Genomic DNA, 18,956 nt, shown 5'->3' with positions numbered 1-18,956 from the left:
TTTTGCTTGATCCTGGTTCTGACCCATTTGTCTGCCTTCTTTCCCAATTCTTGGGGAGAGGTCAGATCTGAGTCCACCAGGTGCTGATGCAATAGTTGATTCTGACAATTATTAAGAATCTGCTCCCTCATGATGAGATAGCACAATCCTTGATAATCATTTACTTTACTGCCATTTAACCAACCTTCCAGAGCCTTGGTAGCACAATCTACAAAGTCTACCCAATCTTGATTTTTGTGCTTTCTGGGTATCTCTGAACTTTAACCTGTATTGATCAGTGGTTAGACCAAACCCATCTATCAAAGCATTTTTCAAGATATAATAATCATCTGCATCCTCTTCCCTAACAGAGAGGAGCTTGTCTCTTCCTTTGTCAGCAAAGGAGAGCCATAAGATTGCTGCCCACTGATCTACTGGGACCCTTTGAACTTTACAGGCCCTTTCAAGTGCAGTGATCCATTTATGGATATCATCCCCTGACTGATAGGGGGGCACAATCTTATGCAGGTTCCTATGGTCAGGAGCTTTCTCTCTAACTCAAGGGGTATTATTACTGCCACCAGGGGTCTCAAAACCCCACTTTCTTGAAGCTTTCTGAAGCTCCAGGGACTCCCTGTCTAATGCTAACTGTTCTCTCCTGAGCTGAAGCTTAGCTTGCTCAAACTGGATCAGTCTGCATTTCTTCTCTTGGGAGGAGTCTCTTCTCTGAGAAGAGGCAGAGGTCCTTTTGGATCTCTCAGAATGGGCAGACTCCTCTGAGGGGGATCTGTTCCTTCTGTTTGGATCCACCACTCTCCCCTTGGGCCCCCACTTCCATGTATAGAGTGGTCTGGTTCTTCCAGGTCAAATTCATTATCCTCTTCCTGGTCCTCATCCGAGTCCACCTCCTGGGTGTCCTCTTCTGTGGGATGCCCACCCAACCTGTCTACCCCATCAGACACTAAAGTCTGCTTGAAGTCTGCAATGAGCAGAATTTCTCTGAGACGTTGAGTGTTGGCACCTTTGGTTGTCTTCAAATGTCTAGCAGTGCACATCTCCCTAAGCTCAGCAAAAGTGAGATTGTCATACCTGTCGACTGGGAACTTTTGAGTGTCCTTCCAGGGCCTTATGGGCTCCTGATCCTGAAGACATTTCTAGTGTAGTGGATTGTTGCATCTACCTACACTAGGTGTGGCCTACTGAACCCTTTCTTGAGTTGTAGTCAAGGTATGCTAAGCCCTCTACACACAACTCCTAAGTTCAGTAGAACTTATTGTATTCTAGGCTGAATTTATATGTACCTTTAGTACCAAAGTGGCTTTCACTTTAGAAATTCAATTTGTTATCTGGTAAAACAATGGCAAGCTTGAATACAACCGCTGCACACCAATGTGAGAAGTTGGCCTGGCATATGCTGTCCACTAGTTATAGGGGACACCTTGCACCAGTCCAATTCGACTCTTAAGGTGATAGGTTAAAAGACAACCTTTAAAGAAATCTATCCTAGTGGTAGCTGTGGAGAGCAGCCTTCAGGCTAAGTCTTGAAGGAGTGTTAAGCTTATTGGTTTACCATAGATAACCTCTTGAATAACCAAATGAAAGAGTAGTCCACACAGGTATATATATAAACTATATATATTTATTCTAAGAATAATCCCACTAGTCTATTTATGAGACTGGAGGTAAAGATACAATTCAAACAAGCATTGATAGTTAACATAAATAGCACTGAAATCATAGGGCCCCAGGGGGGGACCAAACCATATATTAAAAAAGTGGTATAAGAACCAAGACTATTCTACAGACAGTGCATAGGGCACTTAGGGTCGCTGGCCCCTTACGAAACCACCCAAGGTAGTGAGGAAGGGGACCCACGGGAGACGCGTGCAGTGGTATAAACTACTGTCGGGATCCCTATTAAACCCTATGGAGAATGTCGCGGTTGGAAATTACAAGAATCTAAACACTTCTAGCAGGAATTCAAGTTCAGCAGCTTAGAGTTAAGCTCTTGGAGAGCCCACACCCACGACAGTACCGAGGTACCACTGTTACCTGCCCCAGGGAAGCCGGGTGCATAGGTCGTTTTCGATGTCTGGTCTCGATCTCGTTTTCAATGGAAAAAGGTGAAGAACTGCTGCCGGCGTGAAGCGTCGATGTCGTGTAGATTGAAGATGTAGATCTTGAAGGTAAGGACCTGAAAGCAGAGGGGACAGAGTCTGGGTCACTAACCAGTGACCAGGGAGCTCAGGAGAAAGAGCCCTTCAATGTTGGATGTTTTCAGGTTGAAGACGGGTAGCTTGGATCGGTAGCCACGAGGTCCAGGAGGCTTCAAGGAAGGCCGGCTTCTGGAGGGCGACTGTCCCACGAAGGATGAAGGCCGCTGCGGTGCTAGTGTCCGGATTGGATCCACTAAGCCTTGGCAACCGCAACCCACGCAAGGATCACAATACAGCTACGGTGCAGACCCACGAGGTCTGAGCGAGGTCTCCAGCGAGGAGACTGTAGAGCAGGCCTGGAGCAACCAGGGGAGCCCTTTAAAGTAAAGATTGACCTCCGCTAGGGCCCACCAGTCGAGAGACAAGGGACCGCGGGAGGCGGCAATTTGGAGTGCGTAAAGATGAGCCCACGGATCGCTGGAGCGTCGTCCTTTGGCACAAGTAATGCTGAGAGGTTGGCTCAATAATGGGCCAAAGCACAACTTCCCACTGGTCTGGGTCGTGTGCTGTGCAAGAGGTGGCCGGTGTCCTGGGGTATTGGGGATCTCGGTACCCACGGGGTCCATGGTGCTGAGCTTTGCTGTGCACACTCACTGGCCTCTGGGATGCTTGGAAACCCACCTCAGGATAGGCAGAAGTCTTCGATGTCCGTAGGAGCAGCGGAGTTCCAACCGGGTCACTTGCAGTGTTTCAGGTGCCTGCCAAGCAGGGGGGTAACTCCTTTACCCCAAGGGAGATTTCTTCATTCAGCTGTGCGGCAGCAAGTCGAAGATTCAAGTCTTTGAAGTCCAAGATTAATCTGAGGCTCTGGGGACCCTGCACCCACCTTTATCCAGAGATTAGGGGAGTGTCTGAATCAGAGCCCACCAATGAGAGTTCAGGCGGGAAAGGGTGGCTGCACCCTCTCCCCATTGTGTGTTTTCCCGCCTGGGCAGGGGACAGGATGCCCCTGAACCGGTTTGAGGCGGTGTATGCAGAAGTAGGCACTGGAGAAGCCTACGTGCATGTCTGAAAGACATCCTATGGTGCACCCACCAAGTTCCAATCCGCATAGTCTGTCTGGGGAGGTGGGAATACCTCCCTGCAACAAGATCCCTATTGTCCAGTTGCCGTGGCTGGAGTTCTGCCCCGCAACAGGCAGCCAGAGTCGTGTGGGTGGCGGGTAGCATCCATTTTGTACTACGGGTGCACTTTTAAATTGGTGTCTAAAATCTGCCGCTTTTACCATATCACCCCTCTAGCAGGGGGGAATCATGCCCTCACTCCCATGGCTGGATTGGGGGTATGATTCCACGATGTTTGACACCAAACATGACATGGTTCTGTGCAGCCACTCTCAAGTTATCACGCTATCGCGATTACTTATAATGCGGTTAAGAGTATATGGTATGGCTGCACTACAAACAACCCAGCAATAGTTTTACGAAGATTGCAGAGGGGCCCTACTCAGGTAGGGGTTCCCCCTCACACATATCTCAGAAACCCTGCCTTGTAGGATTAGCAAGGCCTGGCTTAGGGGTGACCTATGAGGATATATGTGTTGTATTAAGTGGGATACAGGATACCTATATCCCTGTAAGAGGCGCAAGCACCACCTTACCCAGACTACAGTAGTGGTCTGGTGGTGTCAGTTTGTATGGCTGTCCCAGGGGTGGCACAATAAGTGCTGCAGCCCCTGGTAGGCCTCTGAGGGACCCATGCCCTGGGTACCTAGGGTACCTTCTACAAGGGGCTGATAGGGTGTCCTCAGTATCTAATTTGTATGTACCTAAGGTACTCACATCAGTTTAGAGAGGAAGCAGATAGGCTGGGGTCCTGGATAGTAGGGCCACAGCCTGGCTAGAGTCAGAAAACAGTCAAAACATCAGCAACAAGTTGGGAGCAACTATGCAGTCGATGCCACTCTCCTACAATAACTCTGAACCAAATTCTCAAAAAGAGCTAGGATGCATGCTCCCAGAGACTTGGGATGTCATTTGCAGTTCAAATCAGATACTTTTGAAGGCCTTGGGCACGGTTTGCAAATTTTTTCTATGAGACTTGTCTTAACCTGCTCTTGTCACATTCACAGCATGGACGATAATGTAGGTGCACATTTTTGCTTCAAATTAATTATTAATGGACTCCCTAAAGCCTCAGCCCCCAAAGCACCAGCTTTCAAAGGAAACTTTTTTTTAAAGAATATGGCCATTAGGACATGGATGGCAAGTGCTGCAGCACGTTTTACTACTTTAGGTTTTCACAGCCTGCATTTTTTTGGCGTCTTCTCTTGACAACATTGCTGAATCTTGTTCACTGTATTGACAACCCCACTTTTTTCATCTGCTTAAGGTGAGTCCTAATGTGTGGCTATGCCTCGACTTAAGAATGCTCCAATCAAATATTAAAAATTTCATGTTCTGTTTTTCCTCTCATCCAAAGACATTATGTCTTGTATTCCAACTAGAATAGCTTTTAGTGGTAGCTGCGCTTGGATCTCATTGCTGTTATTGCTTGCTGAACCCATGTGTCCCCTCATAGCAGATATTTCACCCCACCAAATTCCTGAGAGAGGTAAAATAGAAAAATGTGCCTCTGTGTGGGGCTATTCTGGAGAATTATACAAAAAAAGTTTGTGAGTTTAATGCCATTGCTGGTTTCTATTAACAAGTGTTTTAAGTAATCAGTGTTACTATCACCAAATGTAGTGATACACAATGTATTTGACAAGAGAGGTTAAAGGGTGAGTTGATCGTACAAGAATTTGAACTCTGGATCTATTTATGCCACAAAGATTTCAAAAACTATGACTTAACTTATTTAAAGTTTCTGCTGGTTAGGAAACAGATGTGAGGGATCAAAGCAGGGTCTGAAAACAACGTTAACTGACAATATATGCTGTATTTAAATTAATTAATATTAATGTAAGCAGTTATCGTCTAATTGTAGTTTTCCTTGAATTTTCAGATATTTCATTTATAACTCCACCTTCTCCATCATTCTGGGGTGTGTGATTATGTGGTACGTACTTTTTTCCCATGAGTAGTTTTGTTTCTTGGTTAACTAGAGCCATTTACCTTGGAGACCCTATTAACCGAGCCACTATAGATCTTAGAAATTTATTCTTTATTTAATAGCTCTCTCTCCAGGATAGTGGTTCGGGTGGTAGACTATGTAGTTGTTTTCTAGATTATTAAGAAATAGATAATGGGCCATCTCAAATCTTCAGTTCTGTATCTAACCTCCTTTATCCAGTTAATTTCCTGCAGAGGGTGACAGTTAAGCGGTTTGAGGGCAATAAACTGCTACATCTGTTAAGCAAGGTTGTTTCCATCGAGTGGTATTCAGCCTTACTGGTTGATTTTGTGTGCGAATTACAACTGGCTGATGATGATTTTATTTTGCTTTTTCTTGTGCCACTATACCATCTCCCTTACATTGTCTTGCGGGATTACGCCAACATACACTTTGTTGTTTTAAGTTTTGTTGAAAGTAAAAAAAAAAAAATTCTTAGTGAACAAGAGGATAAAATTAAAGAGCCTTGCAATTCGCAGAACTCAAAATGATTATTTAGAAAATCCACCAATGGAAAAAGTGTGTGATTTATCAGCTCTGAGACTAAATTGGGCCTGTGAAAGAAAGAATGCAGCAGAAAGGCAAAGGTCCAAAACAACAAACCAACAACTAATGTCGGAACACTATTCCCCAAAATCCCATCCATTCTTCCACCAGAGGAGTTCCACCCACGGCTCATCTGACCCAGAACACCAATGTCAATCCATGTCTAAAGACCTCAACCCATGGCTACGCAATACTAGCATAGTACAAGGCTCACCCCATATCAGTAATTAGCCCTTCCAAAAAGATTCTAGCTGGTTCGACTTTAGAGAAACCACATTGTCATATGGGGCTGCTCTCAAATTGACAATAAACCTCTTACAGCATTTCTTTCTTAGCCTCTCTCCACACTTACTTCCTGACTAATGTGTCAAGATTCAGGTGAGAGAAATCTAGATGTCAAATTTTCTTTAGCTTCTCAGATTTCTTTGCTATTGTTGCACACAGTATGTGTTGCAACTTCTGCCAGCATCTGCTTACCAGGAAGACTGATTTCTTTTTTTTATTTTATTTTTTCCAAGAACATTTCTGTTCTCCTTCCATAGAGTCCTGGCATATTTTAGTTGCATATAGTAAGACCTGGAAGTAGGTGGTTTTCATTAGAGGCATCTACAGTGTAAACCATTCTTACGATAAACAACATTCTGTGCATATTGGGCAAACAGTTGAAGCCTATGTGAGTTTCAGCTGAGTCAAATGGTGTCATCGCTCCAAGCTATTTAAGATAGCCCTGCCTTTACAAACAATTGAGACCAGAAGGATGAGCTAGATCCCAACCAGTATATTTGTCTTTGCTTGTGATAATCCTGAATTCAGTGATTGCAAGATTAATTTTGCACTTGGTACTCTAAATAATTTATATATTTGAAACATAGTAGCTTAACTAGAGCTATAAATTTGAATTTGGGATCCTAACACTCTGAAATCCTTTAAACTGGTGAAGGACGACTACAAGCTCCCAGAACAAAGTGTTTTGCATCTGCCTTCCAACCATTGTTGGTAAATTGGTTCTATTTAGCCCTAAAGTAAAATTTGTGTTTCCCTAAAGTGGTGTGGAAGGAGGTGGGAATGAGTTCAACCCCTTCCTAACTGCTATTTTGTCCCAGATCTCCAGGGTGGCCTTGGTGACGAGATTTGTCGAGTGCACCGAATTGTTGTGCTTTGAGACTCCATGGAATCTCCTGTAGTGGCCCTGCCGTGGAGTGTGACCAATCATACACTAACCTTTTTCGGTCTCCTCTCCGTCCAATGGATCAGAAGCCATAGACGAGCTGCGGCATAGTAATAAAATAGGTTATGGACTCCTATCTCTACCTATCGTGGTCTTAGCAAGCATTGATGACTGGCCAGTCTTTCTGCACTCCCTTGTCAAATATAAGAAAACACATTGTCTGGAGGCTGTGCATGTAATGTCATAGGATCTGAAGGTTAGGGGTTTGAAAAACCTCTAAGATCTTGTAAGCCGTTATTAGACCAAAGTGAGACAGCGTCTTATATTTCCAGTTTTTTAATTCCGTCTTCACCACCCTATTTCGTCGCTAGAGGTTTATTTCTTTAGTCCTGGCTAGGGTAGGACCAGAGCCAAGCCCAAATGAGAGATAACAGAAACTGCCCAGCACAGCTGGCTCAGCCTCTGCAGTGTTCCTTCTATATCTTAAGGGGTTAAAATTTAAAAAATCTTCAACTCAGACATGGTAGGGGTTATCCTTCTCTCCTGCACCATCTCTTGAAAAACTCTCTGGAGCGGTGGTATCAGTGCCTGAGTGAAGCATTTATAAAAAGGGGAAGTGTGAGTAAAGCTGTTAACTATATGCAGTGGTTGTGCGACCTCGCCATGTAATAAACTCACAAATCTGTCTTTGGTCCATTCCGACTCATTTGGAAAACCTTAGCTCAATCCGTGGTAGCTAGCTGAGGCTTCAAGCAGCCAGGCTTTGTGAAAGGAAGAAGTGCAAAAGATTTTGAAGTACCAGAACAGTTGAATAAGAAAAAAATGCAAACACAAAGAAAATCTAACACCAATTTATAAAAATCGGTTGTAATTTTATAAATTTTAGACACCGAAATGAACAAAATCCACTGGAGGGTTCCGGAGATATAAATTATTAACCCAATTATCACTGCTTTTCACTCGAAAAGCAAGCATTGGCAACTGTCACGTTTGGCTGTTCACTTTGAAAACATTGGAAAACTTTTACAAAGTTATAAACTCCTACTCTGGCCCACTTTGGGCGATCAACTCGGGCAAGGAGCGAGTAACAGAGGACAATGGGGCTTTCTTGGACAGTTGCCTCAGTCAAGGCAGTCTCCACTACAGTCTCCAGTAAAGTTTGAGGTTCCATGTGTGAACTGCAGTATGGAGCGTTCATGATGCAAGAGATACAGGATGCTGAGAATACTGATCTAGTGACGGAGTCTTCTTCAAGCTACTCCACAGTCACAATGGGGTGACCTTAGCCACAGGGTACGATGTCCCTTGAAGTCTGGATGAAACCCAGCCAAAAAACAGTTCTCACTGGTCTACTGGTTTCTGGTTAGAGCGAAACCAGTGGTTCCCTTTAACTGGGGTTAACTTTTGTCTTGGGCTACCAAACTGCACTCCGATGACTCTTCTGGGCCTAGCAGACTCGGTGTAACTTTTGAGGTTTGTGACTTGCTCTCGCAGGCTGCATTTCAACAGTCAGCAGCAGTCGAGAACTTTTCGCTACCAACTCCCAAAGGTAGGTTTCTTCAGCATTTGTGGCCCGTAACTAAAACAGGAAGTCAGCCAACTGACTCTTGGAGTAATTTCTTGTGTCTAGGCATGACTTTTCCTCGAGCTGGTACCACCAGCACAGTCCTGTCTTTGCTAGCCCAAGGAGCAGCAGGCGCAGTCCAGTGTTTGGTACAGCCTCTATTTGCCAGGTCCAGGGAACAGCAGGACAATTCTTCTTTGGTCCTTTCACCAGTGCGGACATGATCTGAACTCTTGGTGCCAGGGGTGCCATGTTTATGCCCAGAACTTGCCCTTAGGGGATATGGTGACTACTAGCAAATGGGCTACCAGGTTCCCTTCTGCCTGATGTCAACGTCCTAAGAAGTGTGGCATCTAGCTATCCCAGAATGCACTATTCTGTCCACTCCCAAGAAGGTAGTAACTCTGTCTTGGTGTATGGAGCTACCTACCCTATCCCAGAGGTGTGGCTGCGTAAGGGCTGCCTACCAACGAGAAAACTGGTTTGACATCTCTGTCCAAAACGCCATCCAGTCTGCCAGAACAAAAGAGCAGCCGCTCTTGTGTGTGTCCACCCTTTGCCATTAAAAGGAGGCTTCCCCTTTAAAGCTTGTCTTTTGGGCTCACACCCTGCTTGTCCTTCCTGCTACGAAGAAGTAACACCTCTTCCAACAGCAGGCCCTTTGAGTTCCTTCCTGAGAGTGGTTTACACCTCCCCCAGGAGGGCAGAAAGCTATCTTGTGACCAGCAACCATAAACAGTCACTGGAAAACTTGGACGGCATGGTGGCAACTTTCTAAAGTTTAGTATCAAGTTGTATTAGATTTGACTTGAGCATCAAGTCGAGTTTAATACATGATTTTCTTGATACCTTGAAGTACCAACATTAGTAGTCCCATTCAGGTTGCACTGTTGAGTGATCAGGGTGTAACCGGTACTTGCCAATGGGGCTACTAGTCTCTCCACAGTAAAAACAACAGTGTGGGATTTTTACTGTTAGGACATGTAAAAACGCATGTCCTACTTTTTAATATACAACACACTGTTTTGGGGCTCCTTATGCCTGCCTTAAGGGAGACGTATATATATTAAAACGGAAAGTTTAGGCGTTGCCACTACTTTAAATGGCAAAGTGGAGTTAGCCGTTTAAAACTGCTCTGCCAGTTTGTAGTGGCAGGTTGGGAGACCTGGTTTATTTTTTCACACTTGTGGTGGCATCATAAGTGCAGCAATCTTCAAGTGACACTCTAACCTACAGGCCCTGGGTACTCCTGGTACCATATACTAGGGACATACAAATAAGTTAATCTATGCCAATTGGGTATAAGCCAATTAAACATACATTTTTAAGGGTCAGAGCACATGCACGGATATCTGGTCAGCAGGACCCACTGCATTACGGAGTCATTACACCAGTACCTAATAGTCAAAAAGTGGAGATAAAAAGCTATTTTCTTGCCGGTCATACAACCATCTGGGCCTGGTGCTTTTGAAGGCCGTGGATCAGCTGTTGCCATGAGGATTTACTCCTTTTCAATGGGCTTTTCCAGTTTCTCATGGTCTTTACGACCTTAGGGTGTCCCGCCTCGTCTAGATAATTGGCTTGAGTGTGGGGGTCTGTAGCCTCTCTTGTATAAAGATGTGAGTAGAATTTATGGAAACAGTTTGCTTTTTCTGTGTGTTGTGCTTGTATTCCTCCATCGAACTATTTGACCTCTGGAATGATACGCTTAGCTTCAGGCGCTCTTAAGAGATTCACAAGAAGCTTGCCCTACTTGTTACACTGTTCATAATATTTATTGTCTAATTTACCTAGTAAGTATGCTTCTCTGTCTGTTTCCAAAGATATGATCTGGACCCTAACCATAAAGATCTTTCTCCAGATTTTTTGTGAGTGGGTACATTTGTGGGATTGTTCAAGTTCTCTCAGGTCTTTGGTAATGTGCCCAATAATTGCCTTCCTCATCAACTTCAAGCGAGCTGCCTCCGTAATTAAATTTCCCCCTAAGAACTATATTGAGTGTATCCCGTAGAGGGGATATTGACATATCCTCCGCATAATATGGGCTGACATTGTCAGCAATACTCTTTTTAATATTTGCGACTGTTATTGAGTCTCTGAGTTAGTAGTCTTGAAGACTTCACATTCCCTTGTTACCCGGTTTCCTAGTTTGTGGCGCAGTCGGGTGCAGGAGACGGGGCCATGGACTGAGAATGTGATTGGGTGTTGAGTATCATTCCAGAGATCCAGGAGTAACCATAATCAAACCTGGCATTTGTTTTGCATGCCCCAGAATAATGTGAGAAATCACAACCTTAGTTCTCCGGACATCAATCAAACCCAACTCCTCCAATACTATTTTCCCTGCGGTTGACAAAATCAGACGCTCTTCTCCCTGATTGATTTATATCTGCTACACCAACCAAAACTAAATTAACATCTTCCTCTTGCAATATAATTGGTGCCGATGACCAGGACAGAACATGCTTGGTTGTTCTTGATCATGATTAGGGCTGTAAACGGAGGATGTGTTATCAGGTCGCCTCCAGAGGATCCCTTCAAGGCTACCCATCTGGCACCTTATCTTTGAAAACCTGTTTTACTTGAAAGGGCCATTTCCGATGTATCGGAATCCCCACACCTCCTCTTTTTTTTATTTCCCAAGGAAAATGACTGTCCCGTAAAATCAGGAGATTTTAGTTGCGCTTGATCTTGTAGAAAGAGATGGGTTTCTTGGAGGAGCCCAGTATCTGTATGCAGTGCAAAGAGTTCATGTTGAATTTACAGTGTTTTGAGTGGGTTATTGAGGTCCCTGGCGTTATAGATAGTTGTGTCGAGTGAGTCAGTAAACTTTGATGGTGTGGAGTGATCGTCGTTTCTACCTACCATTCCCTCTCTGTGCCCTGTATGTAATGGGTGATAGTTTGGCGGCATATCAGTCCACATTCCACCCCCTCCCAAACCTTTAACAACAAAAGCCTGAACAAGCAGCAATTCCCCAATCGCATCGACCTCCTAAAGGATAAGGGCCTGATGAAACTCCTATGCATCTAAGAATTCTAACAATAAGTAGTCCCCAATATTGGTGAACGATCACATTAGTGCACTCCCAGACATTCATGCAAGCCAAGAGCAGCAAGGATTCCAAGTACTTAGGTCATAGGAGAAACCTTTTGTCACTGACAGTCCACATAGGCATTCATCCCAGCATGGGCTTGCAGCTCATCTTGCATTTATGTCTGAGCCCCTCCCGTCTGACCCCCCTCCAGCTTCTCTTGTGTACCAAGCTTTTTCCACCATTGTATCTCTATGTAAAATCAGGAGACCTTATATATATCTCATGGAGTTGAGTCCAGCCGCAGTTTCTCAGACAGTGGCATGTCTGAAGACCACTGGCTCTCTGCACTTGTTCCAGTGCCATGGTGCTTCCCTCCAGTATTTCTTCCAGTTTGGGGGCTTTTTGACCAACACTCCTCCATGCTTTTCTCCACTCAGGGCTTTTTGGATGCAGTAGATTCTACTGCAGATCAGGATCAACTTCAGGTGGGGGCAGATCCCAGACCTGGCATGCCCCCTTTAGAGATTTGACCACCCAGCGCTTGTACTGCCACTCAAAAAGCAACCGAAAAGGATGGTCCCACCTTTATTTAATGTAGCTAGCTCAGAAAAAATAGGTAACCGGGCTAAAGGTATGTCATTTGAGTGTCACTGGAGAGAAGTCCTGAAAAATATCGACTTCCCTCAAGTTTGTCTGTGAAGATTTGCTTCATAAAGCTTTTAGTGAGCTTCTCATCTTCATCTGAGAGCCAAGTGGGTCTCTCCTCCGGGTTGTTTCCAGACTGTTTCCCACTTCTTGATCTCTTTCCTGTGGTGGGTGATAGGAGAATGTCTTTAATGTTGCATCAAGCTTATGTCTTGTGTTAGGCATATTTGAGGCTTCCCCCCTTGATGGCAAAGGGTTCCGTTTGACTTTGTCGTATGTGTTTAAAATAGACATCTGTGGACTCCAGTTTCTGCATATTCAGGCCATGGGGGTGCATGCACATCTACCAGGGCCCTCTGATCCTTGTGGGATAGAGTCGCTTCACTTGCTCCCAGCTGCTAACGGTGAGGCAGGTGTGCATCACAGACAGGTCATATACCATCCCAGTTCTTCTTATAATGTTTGTCTTCGGGCGTGGGATTATCCTCTTTAGTTAACTTGGGTCCACACAATCATTGAGCAAGCCAAGTGCTCACCTCCTTACCTGTCTCAACCATTAGGCTCCATGCCCAGCTAACTCTCCCTATCTGTGGCATGTTTACAAGCTCCTGCTGCTACGTAGTGCTGTTTTCCTGAGGAGTCCTTGCAGCGTGGATGGAGAAATAGGCACAAGATCCCCAGGAAGGGCTGAATGCCCCTTCCTCTTTCACCTCAGAATGGCTCCCCAATCAGTGAATCAGCTACTTTAGGGGTTTCCATCTAGGGTCCTGCGATTACTTGGTGCTCCTGGTCTCATGGGGTGGACCAGCACACGTGTCCCCCGCAGAATCTTCTCTTTCTCACAGGCTGGGGTCTATCCCTTCATCCACCTCACAAGGCCCACCCCTAAACCTGAACTGCCCCTCTCATGCTAGGTAACATCTACCCTGGTTGGGTCTCTGCAGTCTGAATATGGTCCAGTCTAGAGTCTTTGGCTCCTTGCTGCGGTGGATTGCAGGCACAATCTCACTGGGCAGGCAGCTCCCTGTCTCTTTGGGCTTAGACTTCTAGGGCCTCCAAGAAGTCTGCAGGCCTGTTGCCCTGCTCTCTCCCAATTGCTGCCTATGGGTTCTCTCGAGGTTCCTCCAGATGTTCGCTTGAGCACTCTCCCGATGCTTAGTCTTAACTGTGGAGTTTCAGTCCCCAACCTCCTTGTATTTGTGCCGAACATCAGAATGCTTGGCACCATTTTTGTCACCTTCACTCTGCCTGGGCTCAGGGCCGCCCACACACACAAACAACTGTGTGAGGCCTTCTCTCTGGTCTTATAGCTCGCCACTTTTGCCGGGGTCCGGTTCGCTTGGTGGAAGCCCAAAATTGCAGCAGATGCTGTTAAGGGAGGTATGCTAGGCCTTGGCATGGGCGGATCGCCGATCTTAGACGTCCGCCACCATCTTGAACTTGGCAACGCCCCTTATAGCTCCAAAACAGAATAATTTAAACCATGTAAAATGTATTAGCCAGGGTTACTGTTACAACTTTACATCTTATATGTGAACACTCATGATGAGCAACATATTTGCACCCACATATTTTTCCAGATGTTGTAAAATTGCACTAAGCAATGAATTTCAAATATATTTATATGCAGAAAAAATGAATGTTATTGTCTTCTTTTATTGTATAGATTATAAAACGTTCCCTTGAGGTGTGGGGTAGTGAAGAAGCACTGCAGGAAGCAAAAGAAGCAAGACTAGAAAACCGAGACAAAATTAAACAGAAGAGGTTTGATAAAAAAGTTAAAGGTAAGAAACCCTGAATAATACGCTACGTTTGTAGATTTGCATGCATCATAAATTACTTCTTTAACATAGCATATTTCCCTGATTTGTAAACTGTTGGGGGTGGACCTGTTAACACTTTCAGACTACACTTTTTAATAATGTTATTTTCGAAGTGCTACTAGATCAGTGAATCCATTTTTACTGCTAGGCTAGTTTTAGGCCACATGAGCCCCTTCAGATACGCCCACCACATGATTTATCCGGCACTCCTTGCTTGTTCCATTAGCCCTGGCGAGTAACAAGCATGTTAAGTAGGAGTTGTGTTTTTAAGTTGTTCCACACAGAACATCAAACTTCTCAAAGCAGATAACACTTAAAGTTATAGGGCATGATCCACAAAGGTAACTTACAGTTTTGAGTAAGTTTACACTTTTGTGTAAGTTTACTACTTTTCAGTATTCACAAAATGCACTTGTGTAGTAACATACCTTTGTAGTAACTTATATTTTGAAACTTATACTTTTGTAGTAAGTCCAGCACTACACATTGCAAACCATTGGTACTGCAGCACCTTCCTACTGAAAATAATGGAGTTGGGCAGGGACTTAAAATAAAACTTCACAGGAAATACTGTTAAATTAAATTATTTAAAATATATAAATTAATGTAAAGATAACTATTACATTGGAGAGCCTTTGAGACCCTGGCTATACCAGCCCTAAACATTCTTACAGATGTTTTAAACAACTACACAAGCAGACATTTTCTCAGCTTCTCTAATGCAAGCGGGGTTGGGCTGCCCGTCACATAGTTTGTGTGCATTGCACATAATTTACCCATCTCTAGCCTGTGATCTGTGAAGAATTCTTTGATAACCAAACAAGTGTGGCTGTTTTAATACAATACCAGTGTTTATTCTTAGGCTTCTAGTGTCTTCTGACTCAGAATATCTTACCTGAGGGACACCGCTTGCTACACACAAAGCTTTATTGAATTTTGGGACTGGAGCATACAACTTATAACTAGTTATCTATTTGTGTGCTAAATACATGTTAATGTCCAGAATGGTTCAGGGAAACTAACATATCCTGCTTATAGGCCCTATCTCTACGCATGGACAAATAATATAAATGTAAAGAGGTTCGGGCACAGAATTAGCCCGGCGTGCATCCCAGATGCCTGTACCCAACCGGCATGTAACTATAAAATAATAAACCTATTGATCTGGGTAAAGGATATAAAATTCTCTAGCTATCGTCAAGGAAAGTTTCAAATCTATTAAGGACGCAGAGGCGAGGATTATGCTCATCTCTTTCAATTTATTACTCCTCAGCTTTAACAATAACCATGCAATCCCACGAGTATTTACAATAAACATCAACACAATAATCATATAGTGAGTCCCATATAAACGGCATTAAGATATAGCACTTTCTTCATACGACACATAATGATGAAGTCATTTCTTTAAAAATTATTGCATTTGATCGGATCCTAGGTAACAAACATGGAGCATACGTTTTTTCTATATACTAAACTCATTCAATGAATATCAACAATACCATTCCAGAGAAGCAAAGCATTTAGCAATTCCATGAATACATCACTAGGTAAACATTGTCACCAATTGTTCAGCAGTAACATGACAATATTACTTGTAAATATACTCATCCAGAATGCTGTACTATCCGTCTGATAAGGGCAGGGTGATGTAATGACTCAATGCAAAAGGGATAATACTTGCCTCCGCGTACTTATTATAATTGAAACTTTCCTTCACGTTATCTAAGACATTTTATATTCTATGTCAGGACCTTCGGCTCAGATTATGCAGGTTTAGAGCTGGTTAACAACCATGGAAGCAATTCTTGTATTGGGCTTAAAGTGAAAAGTCTAAAATGTAGAATCTGAAAACCAGTCTGTTGCTGAGAATATCTTCTACGCGGCCCCCAGGGCGTAGGTCTTCAAAGCCATAGCTCCCCTGGTGGAGTGAGCCCCAAAGGAAGACATGTCCACACCAGCTTCTTGTAATCATCATCTCCCCAGCGGGCGATTGTAGTTGTTGAAACTGGTTTCAAGGGTTTCTTGAGAGATATAACCAATTGATATGTACCCTGAGGACAGTATTCTTCAGTCATTGTCTCATACGCTCTCAGACAGTTCACCACACACAATTTGGGATGACCGGGAAAAGCCGTATAGTGAACTACCCTGGTATTGCACTTGGTGGGTCTAGAAATGGTGAACGATACCCCATCTAGGGTGAACATCCGCTCTGTGATATCTAATGCCCAAACATCAGACACCCTCTCACAAGAGATGAGGCATAACAGCATTGCCAGCTCACTTGTTAGCTCCTTATGAGACAAGTATTGAAGCATCGTAGCACAACATTGACGTCCCACAGGGAGGAGTATTTCAGTACAAGAGGAACAGACAACCGGATATCCCGCAAGAGACGAGATTCCAGCGAATGTGCCCCTACCGGAAAGTCATGGAGAGGCTCATGTCCTGCTGAGATCGCTGATCTGTAGGCATTAATCGTGCGATATGATAACCCTTTGCCAGCCAACTCGGACAGGAAGTTCAAAATGTGCAGTGTGTGTGTGTGTGTGTGTGTGTGTGTGTGTGTGTGTGTGTGTGTGTGTGTGTGTGTGTGTGTGTGTGTGTGTGTGTGTGTGTGTGTGTGTGTGTGTGTGTGTGTGTGTGTGTGTGTGTGTGTGTGTGTGTGTGTGTGTGTGTGTGTGTGTGTGTGTGTGTGTGTGTGTGTGTGTGTGTGTGTGTGTGTGTGTGTGTGTGTGTGTGTGTGTGTGTGTGTGTGTGTGTGTGTGTGTGTGTGTGTGTGTGTGTGTGTGTGTGTGTGTGTGTGTGTGTGTGTGTGTGTGTGTGTGTGTGTGTGTGTGTGTGTGTGTGTGTGTGTTAGTTAGAGATTGATTTCTTTTGCATACGTCACGCCCCTCCTGAGGTGTTGTGCTTTCAGATGTTAAAGGGCACCCTAGTGCAGTGGACCTGGAAAAATCACCTAGATGGATGAGGACAGCAGTTTCACAATCCTGGCCAGATGACAAAAGAAGAACGTCTCCTTCTCCAGCGTCTTGCATAGTTCCTGACGTATGAAAAGCATCTTCTTTTGGGGTAAACGGAGTGACTGTTGCGCTGTATCAATCTCGAGCCAACAAAGGGCATTTGTTGGGCCGGGACAGAGTCTGATTTCTGAACATTCACAATGAACCCCTGATCCTGAAGGAGGGAAAGGGTCATCTGGAGTTGGGCAATTAGCGTGAATCTGTTGTGATGCATCAGTAGGATGTCATCCATGTATACTATGAGTCTGATCCACCCCACCCCTGCCATGCTCATATCCATTCCATAACCAGCCATAGCACCTTAGTGAAGTACCAGGGTGCAAAAGAGAAACCGAACGGAAGGCATTTGAATTGGAACACCTGTCCTCCCCCCTCGAATTGCAGAAAATGCTTGTGTGGTGGGAAGATCGGATCAGAGAGGTACGCGCCCTTCAGATCGAGCCTCACCAATGTATAGTGGGGTAGCAAAATATCTCTGTGCCCTCCATTTTGAAATGCTGGTACACCACCCACTGGTTGGAATCTTTTCGATTTATTTCTGGTCAATAGCCCTTGCCCTTCTCTATCAGAAAAATGTTGCTCAGGAACCCCCTGCGGTGGAGGGAAGAATGGGTGGATGCCCCTTTCTCTAGGAGCTCCGATACTTCTAGGTCGACAATCTGCATCCCTTCCAGAGAGCACAACAAAGGTCTGGGACGGTAGTGCTAATGGGGGGAACTGTAGAACTCTATGTGGAATCCTGCCACTGTTTGGAGCACCCAGGCGTCTCTTGTTACCACCACCCAGTTGTGTTTGAACCACTGCAATCTGCCCCCCACTCCTTGTAGGGCAGATGGGATATTGCTTACCGGTGGTGCCCCTGGTCCATAGCTGGCTCTGTGGAGGGCTCCTTTACTTCCTCGACCTCTGGCACGGCCTCGGGAGGGGTAGAACCCTCCAAACATCTTCTGGTCTTGCCGCTGGAGGAATCAGCGAGTTTGGAGTTCATGGGGTTGGAAGGGTAGGCCCTTCTGGAGGAGCGCCCACTACCTGTTCTGGCCCCTCCAAAAACCTGTTGGTTAAACACCTTGCAGATGGACTGTTGCACTTTATCTAGTGAGAAGAGCATATTCACGAAGCGTTAGAGCTCACTAATGATGTTCCCCGAAGAGTACCCCATTCGCCACCGTCCCAACTTCCTTGGTGGCCAACTCACCTTGTCTAGGTTCAATTTTTATCAATAATGAGCGACCACGCTCCATTTATAAGGTGCAATTAGCGTTGCCTAAGAAGCGTAAGGCCCATTGTGTCCAGCCTGAGAGGATAGTAAGCTCAATCATGTTGCAGGAATCCATGGCAACTTTAGCTAAATCAAGTATGTGGGCCCAAAACATCCAGTACTGGCAGGACCGCCTGGAACAGTCAAGGTCCTTCTTGGGGTCCTTGATGAACCTGATAATAAGTCTCCATCTTGGGATCTATCTCGGGGATGCATGTCATCTTATTAGCCAAAGAGTGTCCAGGGCACTCCGACCTCAGACACCCCCGTATCTCCTGTCCATGGGCTTCCTAATGCGGCTGGCCACATATCACGCTACTTTGGAGGTGGGCACCCAGTCCGCAGAGCGGGAGTGGTATATGTCTTCTGGGTTTAGCATACCCGGTACCCCCTGGGAATCCTGTTCGCCCTTATCCTCAACCTGGGTTTCTTAGCGCTGCCTTCTGGTCCTCACGGTCTGCTCGGGCCTGGTTCGTAACCTGAATCCCCTTCAGGGGTATCAGAATCTACCCCAACACTGTCATCTGCTCCCAGATGGGAGCAGGAATCTTCCTTGGGGGGGAAGGGGGGGGGGGGGTTATCCCCACGCTGGGAATCTGCTTACACCTCTAGGACATTAAGACACCTCTTCATGAAGGCC

At 45.0% G+C, this 18,956-nt stretch overlaps 1 protein-coding gene across 2 annotated transcripts in view; it reads left to right on the top strand.

Annotated features, from left to right (window-relative positions):
• XPA (XPA, DNA damage recognition and repair factor) overlaps nucleotides 1–18,956 on the top strand; it is a 182,576-nt gene that overhangs the window by 102,385 nt on the left and 61,235 nt on the right. For both annotated transcript variants that reach the window (XM_085636603.1, XM_085636604.1), the window contains exon 5: nucleotides 13,876–13,993. In XM_085636603.1, coding sequence (XP_085492729.1) covers nucleotides 13,876–13,993 — 118 coding nt within the window. The remainder of the gene's footprint in view (nucleotides 1–13,875; nucleotides 13,994–18,956) is intronic.

Source organism: Triturus cristatus, chromosome 2_1 (genome assembly GCF_964204655.1).
Source record: "Triturus cristatus chromosome 2_1, aTriCri1.1, whole genome shotgun sequence".
Taxonomy (NCBI): Eukaryota; Metazoa; Chordata; class Amphibia; order Caudata; family Salamandridae; genus Triturus; species Triturus cristatus.
Note: the sequence above shows the minus strand (reverse complement) of the source record. Positions and strands in the feature narration are given on the sequence as shown.